Source organism: Ruditapes philippinarum, unplaced genomic scaffold, assembly GCF_026571515.1.
Source record: "Ruditapes philippinarum isolate M1 unplaced genomic scaffold, ASM2657151v2 ctg1297_1_1_1_1, whole genome shotgun sequence".
Taxonomy (NCBI): domain Eukaryota; kingdom Metazoa; phylum Mollusca; class Bivalvia; order Venerida; family Veneridae; genus Ruditapes; species Ruditapes philippinarum.
This window is the reverse complement of record NW_026863527.1, coordinates 122286-137442: the sequence shown is the minus strand read 5'-3', so window position 1 is coordinate 137442 and position 15157 is coordinate 122286. Positions and strand designations below refer to the sequence as shown.

Genomic DNA, 15157 nt, shown 5'->3' with positions numbered 1-15157 from the left:
GATTTGTTCATAATCTTTTTTAAAAACTTTTTTGAAATGATTTAATATTTATTTTGGTAAAGTGAAAATATAAATATGTTCGTCTTTCTAGTAAATACTTAAAACAAAATCAATCTTTTCTTAACTTAAAGGAAATATCTAACAAACATTATTTCAAATTTTTACAACTTCAAGAAGAAATTTTGATATTTTTAAAAGAAATGTCTTTACCAGTATAAAGTTAGAAACATTACTGTTGCAACAATCAAAGATAAAACATGCTTCATGCTATTTTTGTACACAGAGGATATTGAATAAGTGTAGATTTTATACTAATTTATTGAACATCAAAGTGTTATTACACTAGTGTAATATTGTATATATTGAATAGGTTTATTACACATCTTTTCCATGGTTTATGTGATAATATGATTTATTTTCCTGTTTCTTGTATTGATATCTAAATATCTATAACACTTTTATAATTTTTCATCTGCATAGATCAAACTTTGTGCGGCAAAATGTTTTCTTTACATCTTAAGTTATATACACCTTCGATCATTTTTTAATGCCAATCAAATATGAAAAATAAATGTTGTATTGTTGTGTATGACACACAATGAGGGCAGGACATTTCCACTTGAACTTTATATTCCAATATTGGAGTGGCACAAGCTGCTGTATCAGAACTATTGTATTTGAATTGCACCTGTAGATCAAAAATAAGTAAATGTTATAGTACTTTCTAACTTATTGTTGTTTTATGTCAAATGTCAAAGCAATTAAGGTTGGGTTTTTTTGTGGCTTTTTTTACAGTCAAAATGTCTTTTCTTTGGGAAATGGGAGTTTATTACTGTGGTCAGAAGTATAATAATATAATATATTAATCAAAATATTACAGCGCAAAATGTTGGATGTTTCAATTCTTTCTGCTAGTTTTTATATTACTGTATATTCTTTTAAGCAATTGTAATTATTCCACCACAAGATTGATTTTATAAGATTCACGTTTGTATTTCTTTACATGTGTTTTTTTTCCAGAAATGTTATGATATAAGAACAATGGTGATTATGATGACTTTGTTTTATTATCACATGTTGTGTAATTTATAAATGTAGTAGTATTTTCTATGATCTCTATTTGTATAAGTCAAACTTGGATGTTTGAAGTGTTTGTGTTCAGTAAGTATTATATATTTGCATTCATTGAAAAGTAGGAATTATTTTAATAGATTTCCATCAATGGCATAGTTTTACATATATTTGACTTATTTATGTTCAAAGTATTCAATGAGATTTCTATACACTGTAAATCCACTGTTATTCTTACTGTATTTTGTTTTGCTCATTTGATTTTAACCCTAAACTTGCTGGATCCAAAAGAGGGCCTTGTAGTTTGATCAATCTCTTTACTGTTGGTAAATCAATTTTTACATTTTGATACTGAATTACTTTTGAATAAACTATTCCAAATTCCGTTGAACTTTGAATGGACTATTCCAAATTCTCTTGAACTGTGAATGGACTATTCCAAATTCTGTTGAACTTTGAATGGACTATTTCAAATTCCGTTGAACTTTGAATGGACTATTCCAAATTCTGTTGAACTTTGAATAGACTATTCCAAATTCTGTTGAACTTTGAATGGACTATTCCAAATTCCCTTGAACTTTGAATGGACTATTCCAAATTCTCTTGAACTGTGAATGGACTATTCCAAATTCCCTTAAGCTTTGAATAAACTATTCCAAATTCCATTGAACTTTGAATGGACTGTTCCAAATTCAAAGTGGGTCAAATACATTATAAAAATTAAGAAGGTCAAAGGTTTATTCTTTCCTTTTCATAATTGAACTATATAAATATTTGTTACTCTGATGGAGCAATGTGCCGATTGATGGACCAATTCCTGAATATTTAAGTTATATTATAAATAGTGTAATACTTATAACATTTGTTGAGTGTATATCATCATCTGTTGGCTCCCTGTCAAGATGTGAAAACTGACCAAAGAATACATTTAACTTGACCCAATGATCTTCTTCTGCATTGTAGAAATTATGACCTTGTCTTGAAATGTATCAGGTGAGCAGTATACAGTTATCATGGCCCTCTAGTATTGAATTATTTATTTTGCTAGGCTTTCATTTTGAAAGATTGGGATCACCACTGACTTAGTTACATGTACAGTTGAGTTCACACTAAAGGTTACACAAAGTGCACTAGAAGTGCACTAGATGTGCACTACTAGTGCACTTCAAAGTGCACTACTAGTGCACTTTGTAATGCACCAGACCTATTATATGTATTAAGCAGTTACCTTTTATTTCAATGAATAGCAATTTGACTTTTACAAAAAGATAGATAAATATAGATATCTGTATAATAGTTTTTCATAATAAATTTGAAGTTGTGAATATTGGATTTTGTAAAATATGGTGTAAAATATTAGAACAATAATTTTTCAAAGTCATTAATTTTACTGATTTTAAAACTTAATTGTTAGAATAAGTAAATATAAATAATTATAACTTTAATGTTGATAAGTGCATAAATAAACAAAATTAATTGATATTTAATACAATGTATAATTCTATTTCATTACAATCTGGTAATGAAACATTGAAATGCCAATTAAACAATATTCAGTTTGTTTCTTTTTTTTTTTGGGGGGGGGGGGGGGGGGGCAAATTATACCAATTAGTTATTTTTGATCTTAACTTATGGTTGTTTTAGTTAAAGGTTACAAAATGATTTTAAGCATTAATAGCCTTTAATACATTAAATATTTAATATTTTTATAATTGGCCAAAATTTTGTCAGTTTTATCTCATTTATAATCTCTCTTACCTTCTGATAATATAAATGATAAATATTATTCTAAAAATAAATATTTATATATAATGGTGGTATCTTAAGTATTGATATGTGTGGATTAAGTTTTGATATGTACCTGTGGGACACTAGTATACTTTAACTGACATGGATATTAACAAAAAGATTAGAAAATCTTTCAATTCCATTTTTTGAGACAACACCAATCTTTTTTAGCTCACCTGTCACAAAGTGACAGGGTGAGCTTTTGTGATTGCTTTTCGTCCGGCGTCCGTCCGTCCGTCCGTCGTCCGTCCGTTAACTTTTGCTTTAAATGACATCTCCTCATAAACCACTGAGCCAATTTCATCCAAACTTCACAGGAATGTTCCTTTGGTGGTCACCTTTAAAAATTGTTCAAAGAATTTAATTCCATGCAGAACTCTGGTTGCCATGGCAACCGAAAGAAAAATCTTTAAATATCTTCTTTTAAACAACCCCAAGAGCTAGAAGTTAGATATTTGGCATGAAACATCTTCTAGTGAGTGTCTACCAAGTTTGTTCAAATAAAAGCCCTGGGGTCAAAATTGGCCCCGCCCAAGGGGGTCATTGATTTTCCCTGTATGCATATAGTAAAAACTTAAAAAATCTTCTTTTAAAGAACCCAAAGAGCTAGAGCTAAGACATTTAGCATGAAACATGTTCTAATGGGTGTCTACCAAGTATGTTCAAATAAAAGCCCTGGGGTCAAAATTGGCCCCGCCCCGGGGAGTCATTGATTTTCCCTATATGCATATAGTAAAAACATAAAAATCTTCTTTTAAAGAACCGTAAGAGCTAGAGTTTAGATATTAAGCATGAAACATCTTTAAGTAAATATCTACAAAGTTTGTTCAAATAAAAGCCCGGGGGTCAAAACTGGCCCTGCCCCAGGGGTGTCATTGTTTTTAACTATATGTGTATAGTAAAAACTTTAAAAATCTTCTTTTAAAAAACCCAATGAGCTAGAAATTAGATGTTTAGCATGAAACATCTTCTTATGGGTGTCTTCCAAGTCTGTTCAAATAAACAAATAAAAGCCCTTGGGTAAAAATTGGCCCGGGGGTGGGGGGGGGCTATATACAGGTGAGCGACCTCAGGGCCATCATGGCCCTCTTGTTTCTTTTTTTCATGCATTGTAACATAATTATGCAATATGGTTATTTTTATAAGTTTATTATAAAATGCAAAAATATTTCAGTTTTCTTTTTTGTACTACTTGTAATGAAATTTATTTGCACCAACATCAGATACTACAGAATTTACATTGCCTACTTATATTTATCATCTGCCTTTTGTTATTTACCCTGAGGGACTCTCTTATCAGCAGGGTACTATATTAAACACCAATACACAGCATGACTTTTGACACTTCAGTCTCTTCTGTAACCGTTTTCTGCTCATGTATGGTATTTTATTTTTTAAAAAATCTGCATTAAAGTGAAAAGGAAGTTGCAAAAGCTTTATAATCATGTATTTAAATATTTTCTTTAAAATATATTATCTTCTAAAAGTGTTAAAACTGACAAGGTAAATTCGTCAAATCTATTATAGAAAAAAATAACATTTCCCAGTTCAGAAACTAAAAGATGATTTTAATGCAGAATTGCAAGAAATGTGGATAAATATTGATATAAGGACTTTCCAGAAAAGTTAACACTGATATTGATTTTAAACCAGTTTTTTATGATAAGATTAGAAAATTCCACTTTAAAGACAATAATGACAATAATATCTAACACACATTTATGCCATTTTTATTATTATTTTACATTTGATTATAAAAAAATTATAGTCATTTATCTTAGATGTCTTACATGTATTTTGGGGAAAAAACAGGAAATTTTATATAAATATTGCATACATCTGCATTTGTGTTATTTACCCTGAGGCCCTCTTATCAGCAGGAGACCAGTATAATGAAAACAGGCACTCTCAGAAAAATACCAATACACAGCAGGACTTGAGACTGTCCTCTTGTATAAAAGCATTCCCTTTATTTACATTAAATTTTCAATATAGAAATCTTAAATAAAGTTATCAATTTTATTTATTTCATGCACAGATATATAAACTTATATTTAGCTCCATGATTTCATGGAAAAATTTTAATTATTTATATCTTTAAAAAGTATGCAAGCATTTCATGGTTGAAAAACATAATATCACAGTGTACTCGGGTTGGAGAGATAACTCCGACGCATAGATAACCCCGACACTTGGTTTAATTTTTTTATTTATCTGTTTTTCTCAACAAACAAACACATGGTCACCTAGTTATAAAGGAGAAGGCCAGACTGTGATGAGATTTTTAAATTTGGTAAACTTTTAAAAGTGTTTATGTTGATCACAATTTTTGTTACAAAAACGGCCAGAAACCGTTCTATTTACTTAACTGCCAGACGGTAGTTAGAATTGTCTGAAACACAGGCTACTGACATGGGAACATTTCTTTAAAAAAAATGTTAAATTATCAATAAGGCATAGATAACGCATATAAAATGTAAAAATAAATGATTGATTCTAATTTTCAAGCTAGTTTTTACTTTTAAATTAAAGTGTCGACTTTATCTACTGTCCAGAGCTAAAAAGGCCATGTTTTGGATACCATATTCAGGACTCTAAGGAAGAAGCAGTTTCCATGTCAATAAAGGAAATTTGCATATGATCATAAATGTTTGAACCGAACTTTGTGTAGGTGGGTGAAAATTTTAGATATACACAAAAATAACAACGATATTTAAAAAAAATAGTGATTGTATGGATTGTTTTAAAATCAATGAATTAATATTCTCTTTCAATCTTGAACTTGAGGAATTGCCTCTTAAGTTATATATTATTATGCAGAGTGGCAAGAAATGTGGATAAATATAGAAAATTCCGCTTTAAGAGACAATAATATCTAATATGCATTTATGCCATTATGATTTTTTTGTATATTTGATTATACAAAAATTATGGTCATTTATATCATGTATAATATTGTATGATGTTTGTGTTATGTCTTTTAATTTCCTTTTCTGTTTCTTCTATTTCTCTATGTTGTTTTGATATTGTTGATTACAGTGTTTTATTGGGGAAGTGAAATAAAATGGTTTGTAAACAGTATTGAGTTAACAACGTTGAGTTACTTTTTGTTCCTCCAAGAAATTTAGGATGTTGCAAATATAGAATGGACAACATATAAATGCCTTGGAAAGAATCTTGGACAAGATATATGACATAAAGAATCTTTCAAATGGTAGTAATGAAAGTAAAGTTGCATATTTATACCTAAGTTCCTTCAAAAATATCAATAATTATTCCAGTGATTGCCAGTAACATCTGGCTGTCATTTGTTTACCTGTCTAAAATACGGAAAAGAGGTACACACAGAAACATATCAGCCTTGTTAAAGACAACGTTTTGTTTATTTGAAATAATTCATAATTTAAGTTTAACCCAGGACAGAATAACGTTCCAGATTTAACCCATACACAAAATATTTTTAATGTTCTATATGCCGCTATATACTACCGGGTATAATAAGACAAGTACTTGAGTCTAGAACATTAAAAATAGTTTGTTAAGAGCAATATATTATTACTATATTGACACAGTTACTTCCCTTTATGTCAGAATTTCCATTTGTAGAAAGTAGATATGCACGAAAGGTTGGCTCAATTTTCTTGTATTTAGTGTTTTAGCCCCATTTATTTTCTATTCAGCACACATTTTTGAAGGTTTGAAGGAATTAATTTGAAATTCTTATATCAAGACAAGCGCAGGCAAGAAAAGTTAAATTATCGTGGACAAACCAGTTCTTAAACCGCTAACAGTCTAAGCACCCAATATGTCTTTAAGCTGTTTAATATGAATAAAATATATCTGTATAAAAGTTCTTTACTTATGTACACTTTAATCTTTATGTAAAATATCTGCAAAATTTGTCTGAAATTCAACAATTACAACAGCTCTTCTTTCCATCTTGGAAAAGCACAACCCTCTTTTGTAAAATACTGTTTAGTTTAGTCATTGAAGTGATTGTCATATGAATATCACATGGCATTGAAGTACCTTACAGACGTAACAGGATGCCGGTACCTGTTTTTAAGATTTTTTTTCTTAAATACTCATTTACACAATTAGTGTAAATGTTGTATTTCGACAGGACTTACATACATGTAGGAAATTAATAGCAATTTGTAATTAATAGGAATTTGTATGAAGTTAACCTAAGTAAATATCTGATGTAAATATCCATTCCTATGCATTGTTTTCATTTGACAGAAGCAGACATGTCTGTCAGATACTAAGCTTTTTCTGCCATGAATGCTAAATGTAAAAGCTTACAAAATTCACAGAATAAAGGCCTATGATCATTAGAATTAACTGGTACAAATGGACTCACGTATTTATTGAATAACCTACAATAATTGGGCTGCATAAAACTAACAAATAGTTATCCAGCAGATCTACACTAGTAAGTATTTACAAAATGAAAGTAGGTTACCGTATAATAAAAGGCAATTTTTTTTTTAAAGATGATAATGTTCTGCACATAAGTTATTCCAGTCACAATCAACACTGTTACAGACAAAATAGCCAAAAAATGAAAAGCCTTTTTAACTCAAAATGGGCTAAGAACCACACTTTATGTATATTGATCTTTAAAGCAGCACAAATCATGCTCATTTTCATGAAAAAAATGAAAATTAATTTTAAAGTAAAAAATTGTGAAGTAACCAAAAGGAAGCAATTTGCACATTATCAATGGCACTGGCACAACCTATGTTAATTACTAAAAAGAGGTCAAAATATGCAAAAATACCACTTACTGCATTAGTAACGCAGTAGAAAAATATAGATATAAATACTGAAACAGTCATTAAACACACATAATATGTTGATAATTTCTTGAAGCTTTAATATTTTACTTTTTCTAAAATCTTAGAACATTTTTCTCATGTTTGATTTTTTTGAACTATTTTAGCTCATCTGGAGGCATGCAGCTTTAGATTAAATTCTTAATTCCCCAGTTGTTTTATGTAAGATTTTCAAATTTTATGCTTATAGGCTTCAGGACGTCATTGGAGTTCCATTAAACTATGATATATAATGGTTCAGGAAGGTGATTGCAAGATAACCTCCAGACTTCCAATAGAATGGCAAGGTCTTATGAAACAACTTTTGATGTCATTGGAAAGGGGAAATATTTGGTTTATTGAGGAGACATCATCCAAGTATGGTAGTCAACCTGTGTGGTATAAACTGTTGCAAGCCTTGATCAAATGTGAACCTTGTATTGTTGAAGACAAGCTTGTATTGTAAGTATGATATGAAATATTATTGAATCTGAAATTTGTAATAGTGCTGTACCAAAATTGTGTATTTTGTTAAATTTGGTCCTAATTATATATCCATTTCTAAATGTTCTCTTTTTTCCTTTCCACAACACAATTTCCCCACTCTCCATGGGCCCTTTATCATTCCCCACAAAGTGAAAAAAGCACTGCTTTCTAGGTATGTACTTAAGGTGATGTTTTCAGACTATGCTACGGGGTACTGCTGTTATTCAGGAAACAAATTAATTAAGCACTTGACTTACTTATGATGTTCCTAGTATCTTTGTTGTTAAAAAATATTGAAAAGATAAAGAGCAGAGTACTATTTATTGTAGAAGCTACTCACAGTATCAGGTAAAAATTATGAGATTATTTGAGGCGCTTGCATTTTTGAGTGGTTCAGGCTGCATCTTACCAATGTTGGTTCTAATATGGTTCTTGTTGGGCACATTGAAATCTTTGATGTGAGGAAGCTATCTTAAGGAAAGTAGATGGTGCTGTTTGATGACATTCCTTCTCTGCCTGAAATATTTTAACAGCAACATCAGTTTATAAACATTATTTTTTTGTCTCCAGTCCCCTATTGCTGGTGATTGTAAACTAGATGGTGCCACTGCTATAAAGTTTCTAAATTTTAATTTACAGCAAACCAATATTTCTGTTGTTACCAGAGATGCTACAGGAAAGACTGTTGGAGTTTCTTCAGTACCAGTCATACCTTATTCCAGACCAAGATATTAAAGAGTTTATTATTGGTCTGATGAAACATACAGATGTTCATTCAAATTTATATCAACAACTTCGTTGTTTGTTCAGGAAAACAAAGGTAAACATACATTTCAAAATGTCACAGCACTTGTAAAATATACCCGGGGCAAATGATAAGATATGTATCACATACTCTATTTTGAATTTATGTTTAAATCTGGTGTCCATGTTGAATTTAATTACTAATACCCAAGACCCAGATACCATAGTAGAGTTCCTGATGATTCATTTGGTTGACTTTTGTCCAACTGTATGTTAAGAAATAAAATATCTCTAATTATGGTTAGTTCGAACATTTGCTATTCTCAGTTACCATTTCCGGGTGATTAATCTCCACCCATAATATATGTTGAAAAGATAGGAGTAATTTGTAGAGAACATATAATTTTAGTACAGAATGGCCCCAGTAAATGCATGTAATTCTGTTGTTGCAGTTTCTGTAGCCTTCATGGACTAAGGACGTCATTGATAATTATATGCTGTTAATTCTTCCCCTAATGGAACAGAAAGTGATAAGCTCTACCACCAGTATATAGCCAGGCCAGCTAGAACATCTGTGCCATCTGTCCAGGAACTATACTGTTGGCTGACTAACTATAACTTTCATCTTGATATCCTCAAAGTTGTTAATGGACAGTCCCAAAAATTGAAGCTGGACATGTCCATTTCAGAAATTTGGCTGTTTAAGAATAATAGAAATCTTTAACTCCAGTATACCTGTCTTGACAATTCTAATTCAGTCAATACAATAGCAAATTTCATGTACATTTAGCTAAATTTGTATCATACTTCTGTCACAATATATATTTTCTGCATTAGTTTAACTTAAAACTTGTTACATTTCAGTTAGAGGAGGATTTATTTACAGAAGTAGAAACTGTATTAAAACCTAGAGCTATTGACACATGTCCAGGTATAATGACCATTAAATATTCTTTGATATATGTACTATTTTCTTTGGTAAAAATGGATCAGTCCCTTTATCTATTATGTACTCAACTGTAATATTGTGCATAAAGCAGTTACAAAAGTCAGTGATAACATTCAGCTGTATCATAAATATTCTTACATGTACATATCTTTTGTAGCTATATTCCACAGTAAGATATTTTATGTAGATTTTTTTTCTGATTCTTATATTAGTTGCAACCACAGAAATGATAATTTACCTCCTCTCAAAATGCCTGTCATAGATTTTCTATTTATGTATTTATTGAAATGTAAGTCTAACAATATTGTTAAAATTATTCTTCTATCAGAAAAGGCTGAAAGTCCTACAGAAGAAATGATAGAGATTGGGTCCCAAGAAAGTGTGATAATTTTAGATGATGATGACGACGATGGGGAACCAGCACAAAAAAAAAGAAAAACAAAGAAGGATTGTTCCGAACTTCAAGAAAAAGATGACTGTCAAACTGTTTCTATGGAAACAAGTGATAAAATACATACTAGTACTAATGTTGTAGAAAATGATGATAAACACATTGACGAGTCATCATTGAAGGTTATTGATGGAAAGGAAGCTTTGGTATACAAGATCAAAGAAATCTGGCAAAACTGTATCCATGATCAAGCAAACGAAGGGTTGAGTGAAATATCAAAATTGTCACTAAAAGAAATTGAAGTGTTTTGTAAAATGATTGACTTTGATAGCATGTCTGATGATTCCATAGAATTAGTTTGTCAACATTTATCGGGGGTTAGTGACTCTTTAAGCTATAGCAGTGCCGTCTGCATCTTGACCTTTGTTCTAGGTCATAGGATTTTGCAGCTATCCCAGAATGCCTCTAGAAAGTTACTTGGGGCTATCACTGTAGTGTCACAAAATTTCCCAAAACAGACAGTTGAAAGTGTATTAGTGCCGTGCATGATGCAGGATGAAGTCCCATCATTCCAAATTGAGATTTTGTGTAAAACGTTAAAGGACTGCTTAAGTGCAACAACAAGAGGCTATTTTATTCAAAAAGTATTACAGAATAATTTCATTCTTACTGAGCACAAAATAACAATTCTTCAGACAGTTGTTGATAGTGGATGTGATTTATCGTACAATGTGTTTTCAAGTTTATTACAATGTTTAAATGAGGCATCCGTTTCGATGGCTAAGAATTTGAAGTTTGGAAAGCTTTTGTTTGCCCTAGTGAATAAACATAGTAAACTCTTCGACCAGGAATTAAAAATTAAGGCTGAACAAATTATTGATAAACATAACACTTTTTTAAAGAAAAGTATTCAGTCTTCATTGAATAAACTTAAATTTGTGTAAAGTTTATAGAATAATGATTCAAAGTATAACTTTTAGCATTCTCAATAGCTATAATACTGTAAAGTAATCTTACTACTTTGAAATAAATATAGTCACTTAATGTCAGCCGTTTAGTTTCCTTTTGAATAACTTGCAGAGGGTCTGAGTGGTTACAGAGGGGTCTGAGTGGTTACAGAGGTGTCTGAGTGGTTACAGAGGGTTCTGAGTGGTTACAGAGGGGTCTGAGTGGTAACAGAGGGGTCTGAGTGGATACAGAGGGGTCTGAGTGGTAACAGAGGGGTCTGAGTGGTTACAGAGGGGTCTGAGTGGTTACAGAGGTGTCTGAGTGGTAACAGAGGGGTCTGAGTGGTTACAGAGGGGTCTGAGTGGTTACAGAGGGGTCTGAGTGGTTACAGAGGTGTCTGAGTGGTAACAGAGGTGTCTGAGTGGTAACAGAGGTGTCTGAGTGGTAACAGAGGTGTCTGAGTGGTAACAGAGGGGTCTGTGTGGTAACAGAGGTGTCTGTGTGGTTACAGAGGGGTCTGAGTGGTTACAGAGGGGTCTGAGTGGTTACAGCGGTGTCTGAGTGGTAACAGAGGGGTCTGAGTGGTTACAGAGGGGTCTGAGTGGTTACAGAGGGGTTTGAGTGGTAACAGGTGTCTGAGTGGTAACAGAGGTGTCTGAGTGGTAACAGAGGTGTCTGAGTGGTAACAGAGGGGTCTGTGTGGTTACAGAGGTGTCTGAGTGGTAACAGAGGGGTCTGAGTGGTTACAGAGGTGTCTAAGTGGTAACAGAGGGGTCTGTGTGGTAACAGAGGGATCCGAGTGGTTACAGAGGGGTCTGAGTGGATACAGAGGGGTCTGAGTGGTAACAGAGGTGTCTGAGTGGTTCAAGTCACTGATTTTGAATCATCTGCCCCCTCACTTCATGGTTTGTCTCTTGAATAGGGCTTTTGATTTCTTCATGTGAAAAATCTATCCATTTAATGTATAAAGTATTTCTGCTAATAAATGTAAACATTATAGTACAGTCAACTTAACCTTTTCTGACCAAAGTTACATTATTAAATTAATAATGTAATCCAAATAATCAAAGGCTTAAAAGCAGTTGATGCTAGTACATCATTCACAATTCAAATAACTTTTGTAAAACACTCAGTGGTTTCAGTGGTGGAGTGGTCACAGTTCCGGATTTCTATCATTTCTCACCAATTTGGATTCCAATCTCGTCGACGACTTTCAATTATTCTACGTGAAGAAGGTCAGTGATTCTGCTCAGATGCTCGTTCATGCCTGAAATACATCAAGTGGCACCCAAAGTCTCCCCCCACCAGTCAAGCTGAAAGGTCAACTTATGACCTTAACAGTGTTGATGTGACCTTAAAACCCAACAACCAGTCAACCTTTCATAGATTTTCTTACAGTGGTAGTTATTAGCACAAAGGTCAATTTAATAAAGGGGGAAAAGCTCAACACTCTAATATAAACTTGGTGACCTTTACCTTTGATACTGTGACCTCTTAAGTGGGACTGGCATGCAATTGTTGTCAGATTAAAATTTGTGACAGACAGATCAAAACATATATGCCCTCCAGATTTATTGATCAAGGGGCATAAAACAACAACAACAACAAGATATTCACTGTTCAACAGTATTTTATTAAGCTTATATTCTAACAAAATAAATTAACAAAATTAAATGCTCTAAGATAATTATGCAAAAATATGACAATTTTTGTAATCTATGTGTAAAAGTGTGACTTCTTAAGGTTTTGCAAAAGGAAAGTTAGAGAGTAGAACTAAATATTCAGAGAGAAACTGAATGACACATTCACATTTCTGGATGTGCAGAATGAGTTGTAGATATTTGTACATAACTCTATTAACATATGTGGAAACAGGATACCATGATGGCCCTAAATCATTGAAATAAGCTCATTACTGACCCAGTGTCAATTTAAATAATTATTAAGAAAACCATAGATAAATGATTTTAAAAACTAAGAAAAAAGCAATACATACAATAGACATAATGATATTTAACAAAACATATATGAAATCAATATACTGCAATATGTTGGTTTTTAAAACAAGTATTGTTATACACTTTGTCTAGTGTAAAACGATGACTGTAAAATGGAAGACTAACATTCTAAAGAAAAAATCTAAATATATGTTTACTCTTCTATATGACATACATGTATTTCTTTCCAACAATTTACAAGTGATAGAAATTATAAAATGTACTTTACAAAATATGAAAAAATTGAAATCTGCAAAGATCTCTGTTTTATAAATATAAATTTATAACTATGTAGATAAATATATATCAGGATTGAAATACTTTTTGTATAAAATTAGAACAATAGGTTAAAAAACTAAAGCCAATACTACTATACAACACAACCAACTGTAAAATAAGAATACAACACAAAAAATACATGAACTATAAATACTATAAATAAATTTGTATTACTGAGATCCTCGAAATGCCAAAACAATAAAAGTAAAATTGCAAAAAGCAAACAGATCTGGTGTATAATAAGGCCAACCTTTAACCAAGAACATGCATAGATACTGCCATAGAAACTGCAGTTCAACTTTTTTCTGTCTTAGTAACATGTTGCAGGTAACACTAATGTCCCTTACCACTATACTACATACTGTATTACACAGTTACACCATTGTATGATTTAAATATACTACAAATGTAAATGACATAAATGTATAGTCGAAACATTATCATGTATTCACATGTACGCTACGTTTTAACTTGAATTTTATTCAATTTTCACAGTGATCAGATTTCCCCTATCAGCTAGATAGACCGACAGACTGATGGAGATTAATGTAAGGTCAGACAAGCTATCTAGAAATAAAAATCTGGATACACCATCCAGTTATAATCAAAATCAAGTAGGTAACTTCTATCTTCTATTAATTATATGAAACATTTTAAATTGTATAAATAATTGTAACAAAAATATAAACATTATTGTTTAGTTTCTTATGGGAAGTATCATCTACGTAGTAATAAAACTATATTGCTTACATAAAACTATTAAAAAAGGGTAAGAAGGCAAAATGTTCCCAAGATCAGGCATTTTTTACCACAGGTTTTATAAAAAAAAAATGAAGATAACGACAAACAACCAACATCACAAATCTCACCATTTAGGACAATGTATTCAGATCTGGTAAATAAACCCCAAAACCAAGAAAGAAATTATATTATCCAAAACAAGAGCTGTCAGTAGGACAGCAACGCTTGACTATTCTTAGTGCTTGATAGTAAAAGAGCCTTGATAATGTAAAATGTTCTAAGTTAACAAAAGGGCAATTTTTTTCTATAAATCCATGTTACAGTTATAGGCCTTTGAGGGAGTCCTATTATGCTCTCAAAGAAGAGTATAAAATTTCAACTTCTTTCAAAGCCAGATGTCAATAGAATATGAAAATATCTGAGGTGGTATGCAAACTTAAATGTAAACTCTAAGATGAAAAAGGGGCATTATCCTGCCAAATGCTTCATAGAGTAACCTCCTCCTGTCTACAGGTTGGGGTCATGATGGTGAACAAGTGTGCAAAAGTTTCAAAGCCATATGTCAATGGACTTTGAAAATATTTTGAGGTGTTACAAAAACTTTTAACGTAAATTCTTACTCAAAAAAGGGGCATAATTCTGTCAAAGTGCTTGATAAGAGTTACCTCCTTTTGTCTACAGATTGGGATCATGATGTTGAACAAGTGTGCAAAGTTTCAAAGCCAAATGTCAATGGACTTTGGAAATAATTTTTTAACGTAAATTCTAAGTCGAAAAAGGGGCATAATTCTGTCAAAATGCTTGATAGAGTTACCCCCTCCTGTCTACATGTTGGGGTCATGATGGTGAACAAATGTGCAAAGTTTCAAAGCCATATGTCAATGGACTTTGAAAATATTTGAGGCATTACAAAAACTTTAATGTAAATTCTTAGTCAAAAAAGGGG

The 15157-nt window shown here is 31.7% G+C and overlaps 1 protein-coding gene across 1 annotated transcript; it reads left to right on the top strand.

Annotated features, from left to right (window-relative positions):
- The first annotated feature begins 7849 nt into the window (after nucleotides 1–7849).
- On the top strand, nucleotides 7850–11190 carry LOC132722306 (uncharacterized). The gene is made up of 4 exons (XM_060706776.1): nucleotides 7850–8138; nucleotides 8802–8982; nucleotides 9771–9837; nucleotides 10184–11190. The coding sequence occupies exons 1-4, from the start codon at nucleotides 7930–7932 to the stop codon at nucleotides 11188–11190; spliced, it is 1464 nt and encodes a 487-aa protein (XP_060562759.1). The 5' UTR covers nucleotides 7850–7929.
- Nucleotides 11191–15157: the final 3967 nt, after the last annotated feature.

Bases quoted from the DNA above. Each gene is read 5' to 3' on its own strand.
- LOC132722306 (XM_060706776.1), top strand. From the start codon at position 7,930: ATGGTTCAGGAAGGTGATTGCAAGATAACCTCCAGACTTCCAATAGAA. The intron at 8,983-9,770 runs GTAAACATACAT...GTTACATTTCAG, and splicing joins GTTTGTTCAGGAAAACAAAG to TTAGAGGAGGATTTATTTAC. The intron at 9,838-10,183 runs GTATAATGACCA...TTCTTCTATCAG, and splicing joins AGCTATTGACACATGTCCAG to AAAAGGCTGAAAGTCCTACA.